The sequence below is a fragment of the Eurypyga helias genome, unplaced genomic scaffold, assembly GCF_000690775.1.
Source record: "Eurypyga helias isolate BGI_N326 unplaced genomic scaffold, ASM69077v1 scaffold34705, whole genome shotgun sequence".
Classification (NCBI taxonomy): domain Eukaryota; kingdom Metazoa; phylum Chordata; class Aves; order Eurypygiformes; family Eurypygidae; genus Eurypyga; species Eurypyga helias.
In genome coordinates, this window is record NW_010251356.1 from 1 (window position 1) to 22,175 (window position 22,175).

General features: G+C 34.8%; 1 protein-coding gene across 1 annotated transcript; it reads left to right on the forward strand.

The window, feature by feature from the left end:
* Nucleotides 1-1,492: 1,492 nt before the first annotated feature.
* On the forward strand, nt 1,493-13,954 carry LOC104509914 (uncharacterized protein KIAA0825-like; the record flags this gene model as incomplete). Its single annotated transcript, XM_010152009.1, has 5 exons — nt 1,493-1,681; nt 3,185-3,418; nt 5,105-5,513; nt 9,439-9,595; nt 13,799-13,954. Coding segments are annotated over 5 exons (1,145 nt in total), but the record flags the coding sequence as incomplete, so codon positions are not given.
* Nucleotides 13,955-22,175: the final 8,221 nt, after the last annotated feature.

Here is a 22,175-nt window from a genome sequence, read left to right on the forward strand (position 1 = left end):
ATTCTATGATTCTATGAAACCCCTTTACACAAAGCAATTTCTTACCATAATCTCTAAAGATAGTATTTAAATGCTCGTCAAACCCTCCTCCCTTGAATTTGTTTAAATAATTAAAACCAAAAAATACTTATAGTAGTATAATCAAAATTCAAATCAAATTTTCATCTCACAAACTGAATACCTCTTTTTGAACTGGTTTTTTTCTGATATCTTGGTTCTTTCTTTGTCATATCAATATTAGACAACACATCGCTGGTTTGAGTGAATTAATAGAATGCATTTTATTCTTGACTCAGAAGCATCTGGCATTGGAAGGTGTCTCAGTAAAACGTGCCAGCTCACTCAACTCATAGGAAGAAATGCTGACTAAAAAAATTCTTATTACTGATCTGTCTCCTGCCATTACTCAGACTGAAAGTTTTTATGATAATGGGTGAATTAGATTGTAGGAATTCAGAGGAGAGTAAAGTGAGATTTTTTTAATTTTTCAACATTGTGAAGTCATTCAGAGCTGGGTGGAAAGCAGCTATTTTCCACAGTAGGTTTTGAAAGCTATTTGAACCACAGAAAAGCACAGCCTAGTAATTCTCCTGCACAAGTTACTAAATATAAGGGCAGACAAACTGGCACAAAGCAATGACATTTTAAAGTGTAATTTGACCTAAAACAGTTTTACAGAACCTTTCAGTTTTGCAAACTAGAAATTTAAATTAAAAGTGTTTAGTTGCTTCTAGCTCTGATCATTTGTTATGTTAACACCAAAACCAAATTCCGCAAATACTGGGAAGCCGAGGTCTTTAAAATTAGCACAAGTCAAAGCCATTGCTTTAAAGAGGTTTAAAAACATCATTATCTTTCAGGTAAGAGAAGGTTCTATAATGATTTTGAAAAACATTTAGAAGTATATGTTATGTAAGCTGTTATTGCTCAACTCAGTGAAAATCAAGAGTTGTCTTTAAAAACATAGGTATTTGTGCCTTAGCGGGGCTCAAATTTTGTTTTGTGGAACTGATTTCTTCTCAATTTCATTTCGTATTGAAAAACAAAGCCAACCCATTTTGGGGAGTATGCAGTATTTTATTTTATATAGCTAAATAGAGTTCTATTATTTCACGTGACTAATATATTGGTAATAGGACTTAAGCAGTAATAACCTTTTGACTGTGATTCTACAGCAGTAGTACAGTTTATTTCTGATTAATATTTAGTAAATAATCAAATTCCAGTTATATAGTGAGTACATGTATAGTTAAATAAGCATATTCCTCAGTTTAAAAACATGCTTGAGTCTTTTTTTTAATGTCTGCGTATAATTCACAAAGACAGTCAAATGTCATTATGCAGAGGAAGATCAAATCTCAGTGTCTGTAAATATTACTATTGCTTGAAATATTATTCAGATAGTTTGAAGTTTGTTTTGATTAATACTAGCTATTGTTGTGACTTGGATTACTTGGAAATTATTGTAACCATGTTTTTGTTTATTTTGAAGGAAATGAGGTATTGAATCGTGATGAAAAAAGTCCTCTCTTAGAACAGATAAATAACAAAGAGCCTACTCTGATCGAAACAATCTTCACAGTATTGTCTTACTGCACTTTGTCACCCAAATCTCTTGGCATTGCTTTTGAGACCTACATGGAAAAAGTGCAGTTGTGGAATTGCTTATACAATATGACAGGTATTTAATTTATTAATAAGTATTTAAAAGCTGATGTTAAACCTTGTCAGTTTTGAGACATGTCCTGTGTATTATTTTTACCTTAATAAATCAAATTAAATTATGGTAGTTTACTTCAAAATTACATCATATTTGAATTGTTTTGAGCAATAGGGTCATGGTAGCAGTGGTGAAAACTTTGAAGAAAGCAGAGATTATAGAACAATGTGGTCAACTAGGAGTCTAATTTCCTTAAGTGTCTGTCTTATCAGTAGGCTGGCAACAGATAGTTTCTGTAGCTCTCCAGCAATAAAGATTCTTTGTCTCTGTGCATTTAATAGCTCCAGTCCTTTACCATGATTTAAAAGAAAGAAATTACTAAAGGAGAGTGGAAAAAGCAAAAGGACTCCTACGGAGCTAGACATAGCGTGATGGGCGTATAGACTGTGCTGTCAACAGACAGACAGGCTCCTAATTTTCCACAGAGAAGGAGACCTGCCCTCACGATTAGAGCAACTAATACTGCCCCCAGGAAAAGCAGTATTCAACCAGAAAAGAGGTGAGGTTTAGAAGGTGATCTGCAAATGAAGGCTAAAATGCGGTAAAGCTCAAAAGAAAAGAAAGGAATAAATTAGGAGAATGTGAGAGAGGAAATAGAATTAAAAATATCACAAAACAGAAAACAGTGGTAGTTGAAGTGTTCAGGTATGCCTCAGGTTAAAAATGAGATCACAAAAATTAAAGTCTAAGGTGTAAGAGATTGAAAAATACAGAAATACTGTATGGAACTTTCCAGAAAGGCCACACAGAGAAGTATAAAACTTGGATCAGGGAAAAGTCGACAAGGGAAAGTATGAGCAAAGGACCTAACACGTCAAAAGACATCTCTGATGTGTCCTGCAGCACTCTGCCTGACTAGTGCTGCTCCATGGCAGTGGAGAAACTGCAATTCTCTGTGGTATTAAGAATGTGGAGAAGATTGATAGTTGTTGTAATGTCAATAACTGTATTTAGGATGGTCTATTTTCAACATGCAATCTCTGATAACATGCTACATATCTGTTGATGACTACTATCAGTATGCATTTTTTGTTCACAAAGTATCTCTTTTTCATTTGCAGTTTTCTAGCATCACAGTTTGGGTATCTAATAAGCACAGCTTCATTAACTATGAAGATAAGGAAGTAGAAAAAAATTGTTGTCTAACAAGTAATTAAATGTACTCCATATAAAAAAGAAGACATTCGCCAGTTTAAATGAAATCTTTAGAAATATATTGATAGAAAAATGAGGATGAAGAAAATAAATGGAATTGTGTATTTTCTCAAAACTGTATTAAGATGGTACAAGATGCTGCTTTGTTTTGCTTTATACTCTGTCTTTAATTTGTAACAGACCAATAGGTCTAAGTTATTTTAAATCATAATGTTTTCACTTTCTGTAAATTCTGAAACACATCTTTCTGAAACAGATTTACACAAATGACTACACTTACTGAATATTTAATAATTCTTCCTTTTGAAGTTTCCAGTTGTGGTGTGTCGGAGCCAGAGGTTATCAGATGCTTGAAGTTGACTTTGATTAATTCAGTCAAGGGTATAGTGAAGCAGATAATTTCTTTGATGCATTCATGGGAGGCAACGGAAAACTATGGAACATACCAGCACAAGCAAATAGTTCCTGAAAGTTTATTGAAAACGGTTCCAAAGGAATGGAATTACACTCCTCGGGAAATGAAGAGAAAAGAATCTGGGAAATGTGGGTGAAATTTATACTGCTTTATAAATATGTCATAAAATCTTGATACTACTTTAATGAGTAAATAACAAAATTGGACAGTTATAATTCATTAGCATTGCAGTTTGACAGTGAACAAAACAATTTCCAAGCATCCTTTGTTTTTTTAAAGTACATAACGTTAAAATTCAGTACCACTTTCTTGAGGCTTACACCCTTGCATACACAAACAAGATTTTTAATCAGTATTGTATTACGGTTAATAGTAGTACTGAATCTGACAGTAGTAAGGTGGGACTTAAGGAAGAATAAGGCATAATGTCTATACTTTTGTCTTAATGGCTGTAACCAGTTCTTCTCTCAATTACCATCTTTTCTGTCAGGACTGTTTAAATTTAAATGCACAGTGTTGTCTGAAATTATAACATCTTGGTCATCGCAACTTTATAACAGCAATTTATGTTTGAATAGCACTGAAACTGGTATGGAATCTGCTACTGCTTGGTTGTTGAAACAGTTACTGAAGGAAGAGAAATAAAATACCTAATAGATGATTTAAAGGGGATGGGATGTAAAGATGATTTCTGATACGTACTTTCATAACCTTCAGTGCCTGAAACATCCATAATTTCAAAACCTTAACTTTTGAAAACATGTCACTGTAAATTTATTACCACCAAAATATTACCTGATTATTTTCAATACAGCAGTATCCCTTTAGTATATTCTGGCGTGAAGTTTTGAATATGTAGAGTGTGGGCAAACCATGGTATCAATCCGTTCTTTCCATATATCTTCACTTCAGCATGTTGAGGCACGTGTGTGCAGCAGTGTGCTTGCTGCAATATCACATTGATCTAGAACTTGTAGGCCGTTTTTAGGCTATTGCTAAGCCTGAACTGAGATGCAGGCTGAGAGGTAAGGCTCAGACTTAGTGACAAATTAGGTTGGCTATGTGACACCTAGAACAGATCTGGCTCTGGTGGGGTTTTTTTAACAAGTTGAGAATACCGGTGCAATGAGTCAGGGGTATTCTTGGTTTGTTTGGGTTTTATTTTGGTGCTTTTTTAAACAGTGACTTGACTCCATATGTGGATTGTGTTTCGGCATTTTCATTTTATATGTGTCTTTGGTTTTGAGGAGCATAGCTTCTGCAATTACTTCTACAGCTACTTTTAATATCTGGAATGTTTAAAATGCAGTGCTATATAGAGTGCATGCTTATATGAAATTTGATAAACTGAAGTTTTGTAGGTCTGAACATAGAAAAGGATTGATAGAAAACTAAAGATTGTGAATGTATGAAATATCCTGAGACACTTAGAGAAATGCTCCACTAGTGAAGCTGGAAAAATGTTCCACCACAGTTTTGAAGACACTTTTTTTACGATTCAAAATACCTGGGTGTTGTTTTTTTAATTTATTCTGTAATAACTGTGCTCAGCAGGATTAATTGTTAAGAGAGTCACAGTCTGATTTCTAGATTTTCTAGGTACTCTGGTTTCAATTCATGTTTTTGTTTAGATTTTGTGGGATTTATGTGGAGGAAGCACAATAGAAGTCAAGCTACAGTGTTGAGAACTTAAGCCTTTTACCCATTTTCAGTACAAAAGAAAGTTAGAAATTATCATACAACATTCAAAATCATGCTGTGATAGAACTAGAATGTTAATGTTAATCGTATCTTCTTTTCTTTCTTTTTTTAAGGCTTCACAAGGCTTGCAGCTCAGGCAGTATCTATTGTAATCAGCAAGTTACCTACAGTGATTGCATGTTTGCCTCCCCCAATTAAGTACTTCTTTTTTCTGGCTGAGAGAAAAATGTCAAGAAACTTTGCTGAATTGAAGAAAGCTGGTCTGCTTGTCTGGAACTTGATTGTAATTATATGTCGGATATTTGAGGATGGAAATACTGCAGAACTTTTAACAGGTGCAACACTTGACAGATGGAGCAAAGAAAAACTCAGTTTAGTTCGTGTGTGCTTAGAAAGTATTATGGGAAAACAGAAAAGTGGTCCTAAGCAAGTGACCCAGAAGGTGATACAAAGCATTGAACAGCAAAGACCAAACTGGATTGAAAGCCAGTTGCTGAAGGCAAGAAGACTGAGCACGGAGTGGTAAGAACATAGTATTTTTCAAATGCAGCTGGTTGTTCTTTATTCTACTGGATTATTGTCATGTTTATGGCTATTGTTCTGTTAAAAAAATAATAGGTGAATAGTGATATTATATGAAATGGATTCATTCTTAATATTAACAGCTTTGTAGAATGGTTTTAGAAACTTAACTTGTATTGATGAAACAGTAAACCATGGTTGTTTCATCGCAACAGTGTCTTCATGGTACTTAGAGATTTTGTATTTTGGTGATAATCCAAAAATATGTACAATTTAATTGGTGTATCTTTCAGAATGTGAACAGGTACGCTGACTAGAGGGCACCACATTATATTTGTAAATTAATTTTGCTATGGTGATTAAATTAAGAGGGATTGTGGAAAGCTTTCGGTGTTCATCTGTGATGAAAAAGTAAGCATACTTCATTTTAGAACACAACAAACCCTGAGGGCAAGTAGGATGTATCAAAACAGGACAAGGCAAGTACCCTGCTGTGCCTTTCTGAGGAAATATCAACCTTCCCTGCAGATTTGACATTAAGGTCCGAGTGTTTTAAATCCCGATAATGATTTTCCAAGGGGTTGTGTACATGTCAATGTGTTTCCTCATCTAGTCTGTTTTAATGTTGAAGTCATGTTCTATTCTGCAAAATACTAGTCATCAGCTTTCCAGTATTAGATTTATTTGAGTTACATTATTTACTTACTTTCAGTAGTAAACAATTTAATTAAGATTGCTTTTTTTTTTAATTAGTATTCTTGAAGGTTGCAGTCATTGCTATTCTGACAGTAATTGTCCATATAAACAAAGGGTGTAGTGTCTGTAGGTCAGAATCACCGGTACTGGTGAACAGACTTTCATGCAGTACTATAAGGGGCAATATTCTGTTTCGATGAGTAGTCAATTAACGTGAGTAGCAGTGTCACACAAATGCTCATTGACATTGACCTTTGTAATCTTTACATTTCCATTTAATACTAATTTATAAGCTCTAATCCAGTGATTAGAAGATTGAAGCCAGATGCCAGTGACTGAAGGAGTCATAGAATAAAAAACCCATAATAATAATGTGCAAATTGATACTTAACAGAATGGTTCCATAAGACAATTTCTAATGTCTCTGAGAGATGACATTTTTTTTTAAAAATACAAGTGTAGGTTAAGACAATATTGTGGACAACTTCTAAAAACTGAAACTTAAGTATTTGTACTTCTTCTAAAGATGAGATTTTTCAATCAATATACTGTTCTATTCTTTTCTAACATGCCACAAAACTGCCTTAATATCCAGCAGGTATCAGACTGTGGGAAATGAATTTGGGAAAATATTTTCTGTATGTGTATACTGTCAACCAAAGTTTTGTTTGACAACCTAGTTTGTGACTAGTGCCTCTAATTTTAAGCTTAAGAAACTGAAGAATGCATTAAGTGCTCTCCAACTGAGTCGCTCTATGATGTGGTTATGAAACTAAGTCCCCTAACTTCAGTGGGATTTCTGTAATAGAAGTCTAGCATAAATGTTATTTCTCCATTCTATATTAAAATATCCTAAGTTAATTTATGATAAAAAAGTAATCTGGTTAATAAATATCTGAGATCTGCAATGTAGAGTTAAATTGTTATTATAAATGCAAATTATAAACCAAATATATTAAAGCTGAAATTCAAATATCAGTTAAACTAAGAAGTGGTCATGTAATCAGTAAACTAAAAGCAGATCTTTCAAGAGGAAACTTGTAATGTTTATGTGATTTGCTTGAAATAGGAATGATTACGTTTGAAAATCTAAGTTGCTGTAAAATTATGTTCCGTATAACCTTTTCATAATTAAAGGATTTTGTGGGTAAGTGTATGCACATGTATTTGTGTATATGTATATATTCAAATTCAAAAATGCTTATATACTTTTAACAGATACAGTGCGTGAAGGAAAATAAAACCCATAAATTTCAAAAATTTATGTGGAATTCACCTGCACAGTTGTGGAAACATCTTTGAAGTGCACTGGATTCTTACAAGGAAAACTCTTGCTTGATTTTGTGTTATGTTATTGATATCAGGACTGGTAGCTGCACAAGAAGTCTAAATATTATATAGCTTCTTCCATTGTGATATACAAACTTTTTTTTTTTCCCCACTTTCCTAAGAATTGCCTTCAGTGAAAGGCTGAGAAAGTGGCAGTTTACGCATTGCCTGTCTTGTGTACTGCCTGAAAGCATTACTATTCATTAAAATAACCTTCACTTTATGGTAGCACCAGAGGTGTAAACAGTCACATTACATTCTGAAGAACACGCATCCCAAGAAAAAAAGAAATGTCTGTCTTTGCAAAGTAATTTGTCGAGTTGAAGATTATTGTTTTTCATCATGGTGACCCTGACTTGGCTGGCTGGGTGCATATACAGATTAAGATGAATGCAGTTATTCCTTAGCTGAGGTCTGCCTCTTTCAGGGCACATTCTTCCTAATGACATGATTGATAGGCAGTCCCAAATCCAGAGAGGAACTCATTAATCATAGCACTGACTGAATCCAATCATCTGCTTCACCTGCACAGTGACGGACAGGAAAGGATGCAATTTGGGTGCTGACACTGATACACTCCCTTGCCAGAGGTCCTCAACTTTTTCAATGTCAGCCACTAAGAAGTTTGACAAGAAATTCAGGCTGTATCTATATGTGGCATTGAAAGCGTGCCTTAAGTGTGCTTTAATTTTAAAGATCAGTTTCTTTGAAGCTTTTCTGTAAAATACACCATAATAACAGAGTATCACTTACTTCCATTCAACAAAGAACAAAATTATAGTTTATATTTTGGAACTATTTGCTCTGTAGGACGTTGTGAAGCTGCATGTGGAAGCAGTATCAGCTTTAATGTCCAGCAGCTGTGTAGCATTTAAGTGAGCCTGCAGGTCAAACGGCAACTTTCAGTAGGACTAACATTGTAATCGTGGCACACTTGCAGCAGTAAACTGCAATTTATTGTAGCAAAGTGTTTTGTTGTTTTACTTCTAAAAATTTAAATATTTGTTTTGTTTTAATTCAGTATTCTTCTTTGTTTGGCATTTGGGTTTTTTTAAATTAATCCAATAATAATCTGTGTAGAAGGGATAATATATTCTTGTCAGTCTTTCAAGGTGCTGACATGTATCTGTGTCACAGGTCTAATATTTGAGGAAAATAATTAGTTTTAGAACTTCTTTTTCTTGATAATTTGTCCATGTACAATACTGGGCTAATAATGTGTTTATATGGAGAGAGAGCAGTCTGACAATGGTCAGAGTTCACAATACGTATTTTTCAAGGTTTATGGGCCTGTCACCTGCAGATTTTTTTTTTTTTAGCAGTTATACACAAATACTTTTACGAAGAAAACCAAGGAATAGTACAGGACAAAAAGTGCAACAAGTGTCAAATAGGTACCTTTGAAACAGTTACCACCATACCAGTGGGAAGAAAAAGACTTCAATTTAAAACTTCTAACCTATACTTAGAGTAATGGCTACCTTTCTGACATGTTAATTAGGCTGTAATATGTGCAGCGACAGGCAAAGAAAAATGTACAAAAGATCGAATGCAAATTCTACTTCTAGTAGCAAAGATACTTCTCTAGTGGAAAAGAAAATTAAAAAATATTTGCTGCTTGCATGTCCTTAAAGAACATCTTATGTTTTCATCTTTCAGATTAAAATAATTAAAATTTGTACAATAAAAAAATCTTATTTAACATTGATTATGTATTTGTATAAAGGCTTCAGAGATGTATATGCAGCAACATTTGTTATGTGCAAGACGTTTATAATTTTGGGGGCCGGTTGTTTGGTTTGGGGTTTTTTTTTAACATGCATTTTTAGCTGACTATGTATTAGTAAGTTGATTTTTAGAAATTTAACCTAAGAATATTTGAATCTTTTTTGTATTCTAGTGCCTCAGTCACAGTAGAAGGTGCAGCGTTAGAGGAAGGAGGTATTGCAGTTGGATTCACTGAGCAGAAAATAAACATGATGGTCCTGGATATCTGCCACAAACTAGGTGGCAGCGAGTACCTGAGGCAAATTTATCACATCATCCGGCTCAATGAGGTAGGGAAACGGCCTTTTTACCGAGCAATTAGGTGTGTACTGGCCTGAGGCAGCGTCTGCTGGCAGCTAAGGGTTAGTCAAGGAGGTGATAATGCTTCTTAAAGTCAATATGAAATCCTATATTGCATTGTAATGGAATCCATTCAGTTTAGGCTTTTCTGCCTTTGTATAGAAAAGATTACTTTATAGGAAACAATGTAGATTTTATTTATGTGCTTAAACAGTAGTATGGCTCATAAACTGCCTTCAGGTTCATATTGTAGACCATAGATATACTTTAGGAGTTTAAACACGGTAAAAAAAAAAAAAAAAAAAAATCAGCAGGACTATTGAAAAATTGACTGTTACAGGAAGTAAAATTAAATGTGGTAAATCAATTCTCCTGATTAAAAAAACCAAGCAAACAAACCCTACAGCTGTACTGAAGAAGTAAATGCATCCACATGAAAACCTTACTTAATCTAGATAACTCTGTTCAGTAAAGTGTTTTCAAAATTACAGTAAACAAATTCAGATTTCTTTGTTGCACGTGGAATTTGGGCAATGTGAAAAAATTATCTCATTATTTGTAGGGCTGTTCTAAATTGCCCCAAGTTAGCAAAAGCATTCTGATTTTATAAACTGAAATAAACACAGGTTTATTTAAATTGTATGATAACATAGATCTAGACAGCTTAATTAAGAAAGTTCTGTTTATTAGCTGTAATTACTAAATTACTATTCCTTGAATGCATAAGCAGGTGCTGTTAAGATCACTGCAACTGTACAGAAGTGTTTATAATAAAATGCAAAATAATGCAAATATAAGCATAGGCCAAGGTTTTACATTAAAAAAGATAATAATAGCAAGAAAAATGATTAGGCAGCTCTGTATGTATGAAGGCAATAGAGTTGCAGCTCAGCACTGGCACTGTGCTGAAAATCAGATCAACTGTTTAGTTCCTAAGTATAGGCTTAAAAGCAACCTTGATGCATCTGCATTTGGAAGCTTTAGAAGCAATGTAAGCATGTATGTGGAGATGGCAACCTAATATTAATACAATACAGAATCTTTTCAAGTTTCATCTCAAACAATTAAATGGTTCAGGAAGTGAAGTGAAAATTATTACTGTAATACAGTTCAAACAAACCCTTTTCACCTGGAGCGCATTCAGAATTACACTAAGTATAACGGAGTGAGGAAAAGATGATGAGCAAGACCTCTGAAAATAGCATATAATCGAATAGTTAGGGCAGTCACCTTGGGGACAGGATATTCAGGCTCAAATCTTTATTCTGCCTGATTCCGACCAGGGAATTGCATCTGTATCTCCCACATCCGAACTAACTCCCCAAACCGCTAGACCATTAGCTGCTAGCACAGAATTCTGTCCTTTTCCCCTGTTGGAGTTGTTTCGCCTTGTAGAAATTGCTGTAAAAAATCCACTCTTAACTTCTAGGGTCAAAAATAGAATCATACTCTAGCTGAAGGGCTAGAATGCCCATATTGGGTTTTGAAGACCCTTATCCAAGATCCAACTCCTGTGAGTATTCGGTTATTTATACAAAGTGGAGCAGTTCCAATAGGAGGTAAGAAGATGAGAAAATTAGGTGGAAGAGGGACTTCAGCCTGACTTTCCACATCCCAGGTGTCTCTCCTTGAATTTCTGTAACTAGTAAGAGCTTTGTTAAATATAGAACATTTCTCAGTGGAAAAAACTTTTTTATTTTTTTTTAAAGAAGAAAAAGAAAATCCTGACCAGCTGGATTCATAGGACTTTACCATGTTACTTCAATTTTCCTTTGAAACCGTTACAAAGCATTTTAATGCTTAGCATGGTATTATGATAATGCACTTTTCAATATTATATTTCATAACTTAGATTATGTTTAACGTGCCTGACTACCAAGAAATAGTCTTGTCTGTTCAAAGGTCCATCTTTTTGTTTGGAGATTCCTTGGGCTATCAAGGGATCATGTTCTTAAAATTAGTTTGGAGATGTTTATACTACACTGCTTAATAATTGTGTGTGAATAGAGGACAAAATGATGAGATGGAAAATTGTTGTTCCCAATAATTTTCCTTAGAAAAGCAGGTGAAAAGGGATATAGGTTCTTGGAAGATATATTTGGAAACAGAGCTGTGATATGTTAGAGATCTATAATAGACACTGTAGAACTCAAAACAGCTTACAGTCCTTAGTGTATTTATCAAAAAGAACAATAATTTTAAAAAGCATTTATGACTAGTGGCTACCAAACAAAAACTTTTCCTGAGCTGTCAGTCTCAGTAATATTCTGTCTACTTGGTTTCATGCCCAGTCAGTGATAGTAAGGACATAGCTCACATGTTTGCAAACAATATTTCATTTCTATCTATTTTCATGTTTTTGAAACATGACCCTTTCAGGGTCTGCGGTATGTACTGTACTAAGTTCTTAAAGTAATGCATTTACCATTGTTGAGTAAGTCTCTTCATCAAAACATAAATCCACAGTGTTCCAAAGACAGAAAAATGCCTGTACTGGGAGGTGAGTTGTATAGCACTGAAATGTTCAGTCTCCAGGAAGCATGGACAGACATTTCCAATATCTTTTCTAAAAAAACCAGCAGAGTCTGTTTCTGCTGACTCTGTGACACACAGAGGACTGGGTTGCTTTAGAGTTGCCTACAGATTTTGTGAAAATGTGTGCATGGAAGGCAGTGCATTTATGAATAATTGGCAAATAGAAATAGCTTTTAAATAACCCCCTTCACCATGACTTTTAAATCTTTGTTATGGCATGAAGTCATGAATGGATGGGAAAGAAACCCCAGACATTTCAGTAGGCTAAAAAGATATGGGTAAGAGACTCAGGGTGTTTTCACAGCTGCATTATACTGTTGTCTTAAACCAAAAAAAGCTCTGATTACTTTTTTCTTTTTTTTTTTTTTTTTAAATACACTTGGATGATTTTGTGATTGTCTTAGGCAGTCCTGTCAATAGGCTACAACCAGTCGATAGAGTCTTGGCTCTTTTTCTTGCCCTGGTGCTTTCCCACTCCTAGCCCCTGTGCACTTTATACTAGTACTAGAAATGGTGTGGCTTGTTTATCTGGCTGAAACCTTTCTTTTTTCTGTCTGATTTCACAGCATATGCTAGTGCCAACACCAGGGAGAAACAGCCACACTCTGTGTGTATTGGGAGGGAACTTGTGCCTTTCAGGCCAGACCACGGTTGTATCAGTTTAAACTGACGATGAAATTATTCTTTCAGAAAGACCCACCGAGGAGCACAGTGTGCCTTGGTGGGTAGTTTACATGTTCCCTCACCTGTGTCTGAAAATGTTTATCAACTCGGTAGTACTGCGGATAAGAGGAACATTTGCATCCACACATCTTAACGAAGACTCACCTTGAGTGCTTGCTCAATGTTATGGCAATCCTATCATTAAGGACTTCATTTTAATAACAATACACTGTTTAATCACAGTAGTCCTCCCTGCAAATAGATCTATAAGTGTTTCATTTTCTAGCTCTTTGAAAAGTGGTTCTGTTTAATCAAAACACTTTAGTGGCATGCAATGATGATTTATTTAGATAGTAGTTTAAGAAGTGAAAACAGAAAAGATTGTGGCCAGAATAATCGTGTGTCTCTTGCAGTATAGTTTCTAAAATTGCCATGTAAATCATAAATGACTTCTAGTCTTTGAATGCTTAAAGAATTAAAAATAGCTTTGAAGAGTGTGAGAATACTTATTTCCTGTGTTTAAACAACTGGTTTGAGCATGTTCATCAAACAATTAATTTATAGTCATGTCATAACTATTTAATGCTGTCCAAAAATAACTTTAAATATTCATGTATAGTTTATCGTGTAAAATAAGTCATATAATAGCCATCTTCTGTTAGCACAGCTCATAGCAAACATTTGTTTCTCATTTCTGCATGTACCTAACATATATATTGAATGAGAACTGATACACATAATTTGATGACAATTTCAAAACAACATCTTAGCTATTCTGATTTGCTTCAGTTGGCTGGATGTTCATTGTGGTTGTTTGTTGTAAAATAGTGTTATTCTTCAAAAGGTTTCCATTTCGTGAAAGATTACTTATTCCCTCGTTTAATATAAGGAGCTTCTGTCAAGCACACTGTAAAGTTATGATAGAAATTTAGGCAAATTTCACTTAGGAAGCAAAGTGGCATATACTGTTTTGTGGTTGTGTCTTCTTCTAAAAGGAGTATTTGAAGGAGCAGCTGTCTTGTGAGGATTCTTCTGAAGATGGTGTCATCTCCAGCCAATGCCTAACTTTGACACTGAAGGGCAGAGAAGAGCAACCTGTCTTCAACCCTTTCCAGGTGTACAGACAGTCTTGTTCAAAAGTGTTCAATCAGGTTTGTGAAAATCTGAAACCTTGGTTGTAGTGTAATTTTTACGTGTCAGTCTTATTATGATCATGATACTGACAGAGACAGAAACTATGAAAACAAAATTAATTATATGCATTCACATTTGATGAAGTGCAAAAGAATATTATTACTCAAGAATCTAATGAGGGCACCTTCTGCAATAGCATGATGTTCAAAAAGCCATTATTGTCCTTTTCTTTTATCAGAATTATTGCATGTAAGAGCAATTTGCATTTACTTAGACTATCTATGTTAGTTCAGTATAGTGAAGGAAAGCCCATTAGTAGCAATGACATTTATTACATCTGTGTAATGGTACATAGGGCTAGTCTTAGTCCTTTGAAATATCATGGCAAAACTCCAAGTGCACATTTAGAATCTTCCTAATGAGTCTTTCACAGAAATGATGAACAGTAAAGTAAAAGATGCGTTGGAAATAGAGATTTAACAGAATACTGAGAACAAGTGGTGGGAACAAAAAAGAAAGCATCCGTTGCTCTGTGACTAAGCCATGGTAGTTTTGTATAAAGCATTATAATTTACCTATAGAAATTAGTTTCCTGATAATGTAACAGTTAAAGAAAATAGATGTAGTTGACTAAATCTCTGCCGGAGCCCTACATGACCACAATTCATTACACAAAATGGTATGTAGTTTCTGATAGCACTTGGACACTTAAGAAACCTTGCACTATCGTTTTTCAAATCTTCCTAGTCCATCGTCTACAGTTTTTATTCTACCCCTCCATTTCAAATATTTAAAAAGAAATGGTATTACAGTGGCATGAAATTCACTTTACAGACTTGTGGTAGAAAGACATCGTTTTTTGGCACAACTCTTCTTTAAATAGTGTAATCTCCTCACTGAGTTTTGAGCATTTTGGATTATTTCCCTGGTTGTATTGCTGTAAAATATATCTGGGGGGTTTTTTGGGTTGTTGTTGGGGGTGGTTTTTTCTTTGTTTGTTTGTTTTTTTCCCTATTTGTTTAATGAATGTTTAATCATTGTCATGTTGCAATAAATGTTAATATCCTGAAAAAGGAGATCAATACCAATTTCACAAGAGTTCTCACTCCAGAGGAACATGCTTTAAAAATACCCTTTTTTTTCTTCCACTAGTCCCTTTATCTATATTTTAAACTGATAGAATTTAAGGTCTTACAGAATCACTTACTTCAATTTGAAATGCAGAAAATAGTTGACCATGCCTCAATTCTCAATTCATTATTGTGTGGTAGAATAAGACCTTCAAGTAGTGACAACTCAGGGCAGAATTCTTCTGCTACATGACAGATTTGCAGTGCTCTATTAATCAACAAATGACAAGCAATAGTTCATATTAAATTGCTTTGTATTTTGTAAACTTTTGGCATAAATCTATTACTTGAATATGGAAAAGTGTCTTAAAAACATGAGAAAAAAAGAGTAGATAATGCACCTTTAAGTACCATGTTCCAGCCTTGTTGAAAATGACAGACTTATTTCCTGAGCTTAATAATTCCTTTTACCATAAAATTGCACATTTATTTAGTGGTGTGGGACTGTCTATTTGTAAAATAGTGGTCAGCATAGCTCAGTCTTCACAGGAAACCAGACACTATTCTATATTCTACACCAGTGCCTGTAGAAGATGCCAGAGTGCTGTCAAGGAACAATTCTTCTCAAAGGATATGTTTTTCTTAAATTTATTTCTTACTGGTTGGCAATAGTCATGAAGCTTAGGAGTTTATAATCCATGATTAATTTCTTGATTTGCTTTAAATCTATTGTAACTAGATGTGTCTTTAATACACCAACTAACTTTTATAATTTCTAAGTACCAACAAGCTACTGGTATCACAACATATTTTGCCAATTAGTTAATTATGTATTGCTTTTTAAAAATTTTCTCTCACAAGGCCAATTGGAAAAGGCATGTCACTACTGCCCATGAGTCCACAGAGCTGGTTCAGCTCTGAACAGAGAATGTTTGTGTTATACTACACTGTATAACGTAATACATAATAATATATAAGAGCATGTCAACACTATGCATTGTAAACCTGCTCTTAGCTTCTGCAGTAGAGGATTTGTTAAAATAAATTATTTAGAAAGCTTTCTAGAAGATAATTTATAGTAAACATTCCATGTACACTTTCTTGGTAAATGTAAAAATTGCAGTACATTTGGGTGGTTGACTTTTTCTCTTCTGAAGTTTTGCTAATTTGTCCCTATCATGTCAAATTTAGTAAGATACTTAATCATCATTTATATGAATTTTACTGCTCCCGCAACAAAGGCCACTGAAGTGCTATTTTGAGATCAGCTTTAGCATTTTTATTAATGATATGTAAATTTCTTACCTTCCAAACCTCTAGTTCTGTAGCTGATCCTAGGAAGTGTGTCATTTCTGTTAACAATTCAGCCACTGCATTCTTACATTCCTGTAAAAATCTTGAATAATCACCATCTGGTCCTAGTAACTTGTTGCTCTTGATTTTATCAATTTGTCCTGACACCTCAATCTCTGCCAGTGCTGCTGCTCCTCTATTGTCTAATAAGATTAAGTCTATGCTGTGCAACTCCTTAACATTATCAACGAAGAAAAATGCTACAAAGAAATTTTCCTTTCCTGAAGTGATTTTTTTTCAAACTGCTCCTTTATTTTTCACATAACTGATCAGTATGATAGAATGAATTTTTGTCTGGTATACTTTAAAATTTTACGTTTGTTTTTATGATGGTTGCTAGTGGCTGTTTAGTTTCTCCTTTTTATGCCTCCTCATTTTCCAAGTACTTTCTCTGTGTTTATTTATCTATTTTTAATTCAGTGTATAGACCAGTTATGTGTTTTCTCCCATGTTCTTCTACTCCCACTGTTCTCACAGTTGACTCTTTTTCCCTTATTTCTTATCATGTCCACTGTTACTTCTTCATTCACTTTCTACTTTCACACTATATTATTCTTCCCTTTAGCTACCCTTGTCTCCCTTTCTTATTCTGTATTTCGCCTTTATTTTCCACATTACTTTTAAATGCATGCCAAAGATGAGAGTTAGGGAGAAAATTAAATTAAAATAAGGAAGGGAATAAAGTAAAGATGGGAGGAAGGGGAAGGATTGCACTGATTCTGCTCTCCCAGAACAACGAAGTGCTGTCTATAAGAAGAAAAAGATGCACTGCAAGCTGCTCTCCTTATTTAGGTTTATTTCCATTGTTTTGACTTGCTTCATCTATTTTTCTTTAACTACTCAGTGCCATTTGGATGTTACAACAACAATTTTTGAATTATTTCCTCCCAGGAATGTTGAATTGATGTCACTATTTGACCATTACTGCCAATGAAAATTAATATTAAGCAACAGGAGTTACTGTTTTGTAAACATAAGAATGTTACGTGTGGTCTTTTGTCTGACCACCATTATTTTAGATTGCTTTTATTTATTAAATAAGCAATATGGAGTTATATTTGTTCATATTGTCTAGACTTACTGCTGTGTATAATAACCATCTGGTGACTGGAATGCCTTACAAAACAATAGACAAGTCAACCATCATTCTAATTACAATACAGGTTACATCTTGAATTCCAGCTATACCAAGTTTTTGATGACAAACTTTTTGCTGACAGCAGAAAATGTAAATTGCTGTTACATAAAAAGTTGCCAATTATTTTGCTTTTCAAAGAGTCAAGCTCTCAGACAAAGTGGTTGGGCAGAATGCCATTAACAGTTGGAAGAATAACGGTTCAAAAAATTGATTTATCTTTTTATAAATAATGGCTACATCCCCAAATGGATTTATAAATTAATTGCTGTCTGATTGGAATAAAAACCTTCTTCTGTGGACATGATTGATATCATCTGTCTAAGTCCTTGTTCTAGACCCCTCTCCTTCTTGGTTAGTATATCACAGCTGGAGCTTTAATTTACTGATCATATTAACACTGATTAATAACTAACAATAGCTTCTTGCCATGTATCAACAGACAACCATTACTGAATGGAACTGGGATTGGTCAAACTTGCTGCCAAGTTATTTGGGACTGAATCAGATGACCTTCAGGGTACTGCTGGCACACAGGTAATTGGATTTTGGCAAATAATTGCACATTGTTGTTGCCTTTTTAACTTTATAATAGTCACTATACAAAGATTTTACTGGTGACATTTATAAAATAAATTATGCATTTATTTGTGAGTATTATTTTTAAATGGAAACACTTCTAGTCTAGTGTTTTGATCCATACACACACGGTTCTCAATTCCTATTTTCTGGGACCTAATATGTTCTTTCTGTCTGAGAACTGAATACATGATGATAATGCCCTTAAATAGTGCTTTAAAAAGAAATGAGTGACTTTTGCAAGCCTATAATGCTCAGGGACATTTCAGCTATATAGTGAGAACTTAAGTGATGTTTACTCAAGTTGCAATGAATCTCAAATTCAGACAGAGGCATGACAATTTTAGCTAGAAAGTGTTTCCTTAATATTTTTTAACTAATGGAACTTATTTTAATATTTTAACACTTTTTTACTTGTAAAATTTAACTGCTTATTTGATAAGCAGATATATTTAATGCAGAATTGATACCTGTTAAATTCAGAAAATTCTAGGTGGAAAAAATGGGCATTTTTCTAAAATATTTGCTATGATCTTTAAGGTCCCTTCCAACCCTAACCATTCTATGATTCTATGATTGTGAAGACTGGAAAACTTACCTGTTTCAAACCAAGAAGTTTAACATACCCTTCCTAATTCTGAATCCTCCTGATATCTGATATGGTCGTATCATTCATCTTTTGAACTGAACTGTTTATTTGAAACTGGCAATTTCAAAATTATATGTGTGAATTTGCATTTCAAAAATGGTTTTGTGCTGTTTTGGCAATTTATGGCTAGCAGTTATTCTTAAGCACTTAATTCTTCCTTTCATATATAAAAATATTGGTACGGTCTATTTCTAGTCTTCTTTCTGAATTTTGCTGTGATTAGTTCTTTCCTCACACGAGATGTTATTTGCCAAAATTTTAATGCAATTGCACAAAAAATGATGCTGGCAAAAATGTGCCATTCAGTTGACCTCTTGATGTCCTCTGTTCCCCTCAACCAGACAGAATATGGGACTTCATGGACTTCTTGGTCTGTAACAGTAATGTCAGTTTTATGTTCAATGGCAGAGACAATTCAGTACTGTTTTTTTTTTAATTTGATAGTTCTGCTGCTGATTGTTAACACTCACCCTTCACTAAAAATGAAGTGGTTTGCCCTTTTAAAAAGAGATTTTTATAGAAAGTCTTAGACTCGAGGTGGTTCTTGAACTTCCCTTCATGTTGATATCATTGATAAAAGCCGGAAGAAGCGTAGAGGACTGCTGTGGCTTGCAGAAGGAACATTCACTGTGGACATACCTTGAAATACATTTCATTTTTTAGAGAGTTTAGAAAGCAGTCATGTATATGCCTCCTCTGTCCTTCTCTGTATTTCACGCCTTTGTCATATCTATTGTTGCTTTTTTTTTTTTTAATTTAATAAGTACCCTAATTGTTGTCATCCTTCCTAATTTGAAAATGTCTCCATTCATTGCCCTTCTACATGATATGGAAATTCTCATCTAGAAGTGACATTATGCAAGCCATTAATGATTAGCTCATGGATTTATTATTTAAACCACTCTACTTTACAGACCAACAGATCGTTTAAACCCATTGTGATCATTAAGTAGAATTGCTAATCCAATATTTGCCATAGTGACCAGTATCTCCAACACAGCTTGGTTTTTTGTGACTTAGGTTTTAGCACAGCTGAAGTATGTCTGCTCATATTTTCCAACTGGCTAGACCAGTTCTAGCTGGTCTTGTGGCTACTCAAGCAAGCTTTGCAGTGACTCAAGTGAGCCCTATCTTTAGTTGATTCTTTATGCTCCTTCCTATAACTGCATAAATCTTAGTCTTTCTTGTGCCTGGGAATTAAGGTGCAAGCTGAATGGTTGTGTGGTTATATTGATCTGTTAATGATGGACCCGTTCTGTTTCTACTATTTGCCTCCTGAGACATGTTAAACAAAACTAAGGGCAGTACTTGAATTGAGTCAGAACCATCATTTTATAAAGTGGAGTGCTACAACACCTTAATTACTTTAACACATGCTAAAGCTTTCCCTTATCAGTTATTTCTGTACAGACAAAAATATTTTTGCCTGTTCACAGTGATATTGGCATTATTTCTTTGTTTTTATATTTAAAGAGAAATACTGTCTATTGCATATGAGGTAAAGTAAGTATGCTCTGCTCTCTATTTGTTGGGGAAAAAAAGTTAAAGTGCTTAAGGGACTCATTTACAAGGGAAATGCTCCCCTAACCTAGTTAATGACAGAGTTAGGTGGGAGGGGGTTATGGGAGCATTGTCCCAGAGCCAGCAAGTGGTAGGCAAATTAATTGGTTGGTGGTTAGGGGAAAGTAAAAGGCTTTTAGGACTGGTTAAAAAGGGAATGAATTGTGTACTACTCATTCTTGGCTCCACATGAGCGTGTGAATCTAGTCCACTATGATTAGTGGATTTCATTCATGATTAGAGGATATGGTTGCTATGATCCTCACTGTAAAAGTGTTTAGGAAATTTTTAAAATGAAAGATGTGGATGGTTAGTGATATTATCTCACTTCAAGGTTATCAGATATAGAACACTGTCTTAAAAGCCTGAAAAGCCTATTCAAGTAAGCAGTAACATAGAGAACAATGTTCATCCCTGTTTACAGTTCATACCTTTATAAACTGTAAAGTTTTCTTTGCAGGAATGAAAGGGGTATATAAATGGATTCCCTTCTTTATGGTTTTACTTCTGATGCTTTTTGTTACATGTAGTTTGAGCTGCAAGAATAAAAGTTGAAACATACTTTTCAATTACACTTTATCTTACTATCCTTTAATAATAAATTTTTTAACATTCAGCTAATTTGTAGTACTTGATTCACACAAGTTTTAAAAGATGTCCTGCATGCGTAGAGATACATGCTGGTTTTTTGAATTTTGACACACAAGTTTATGTCCTTAGATATTATTTCAGTACCAAATGGGAGTTCCTTATCTTTAATTCATACGTTAAGAAGACCATGTGCTTTTAGTTAGTGTTCAATTCACATGTATCTCAACTTTCAATAGCTGTCTGGCTCATAAATGAAAAATTGTTATTGTCTGGCTAAATCAGCATGTTGAAACTGTTTCTGCAATTTATTGTATCATGATCTCTTATTTTTAACTGGCTACTGTCTCTGCTGTGCGTATTATCACATTTGAAAATATTTTAGTGACTGTGATGAGTTGACCCCAGCCGGCAGCTAAGTGTCCATACATCTGCTCCCACCCTGCAGCGGGATAGGGGAGAGGACTGCAAGAGCAAAGGTGAGAAAGCTGGTGGATTCACGTAAAGACAGTTTAGGTGAAGCAAAGCAGCGCACATAAGCAAAGCAAAATAAGGAACTCATTCTGTGCATCCCATCAGCAGGCACATGTCCAGCTGCTTTCAGGAAAGCAGGGCTCCATCACGCATAGTGGTTACTTGGCAAGGCAGACATCCTAACCCCAAACATCACCTTTTCTTCCTCCTTTCCCCAGTTTTTATTGCTGAGCACGGCGTTTATATGGCATGGAATATGGCTTTGTTCATTTTGGGTCAGCTGTCCCCTCCCAGCTTCTTGCACACACCCAGCCCACTTGCTGCGGGACAGAGTATGAGACAGAAAAGGCCTTAGTGCTGTGCAAGCACTGCTCAACAGTAGCCAGAAAGCTGTCAACACTGAGGCACAAACACAAAGCACAGTAACATACATTAACCTTCTTGTTTATGTACTCTCCTTTATACTGATGCAGAAGTTGCATATTTTCTGATTGCTTTATTTTTCAGAGAAGTATCTCAGAAACTTGTACATAGTTATAAGATATTAACATTTTGCTGGGTGTTGAGATGTGACCTTCCTTCTGCAGTTCTATAGGACTTTCAAGTGCGCTGAATACATTACTATAGAGAATAACTACATTCCCCTCACTATAATTATGACAAACAACCAAGGCATTTTTGTAACACGTGGAGCCATACTTCAATATTGCAGTGTTTTGCTGTTCTGAGGATGAGCAGCTGGAATCCCTTCCTGTGCGCTTAGGGAAGTTTCATGGAGCCCTGGTGTCAGTGCAGGGCAATAAGTACTGATTTGGGTAGAATGATGTGGG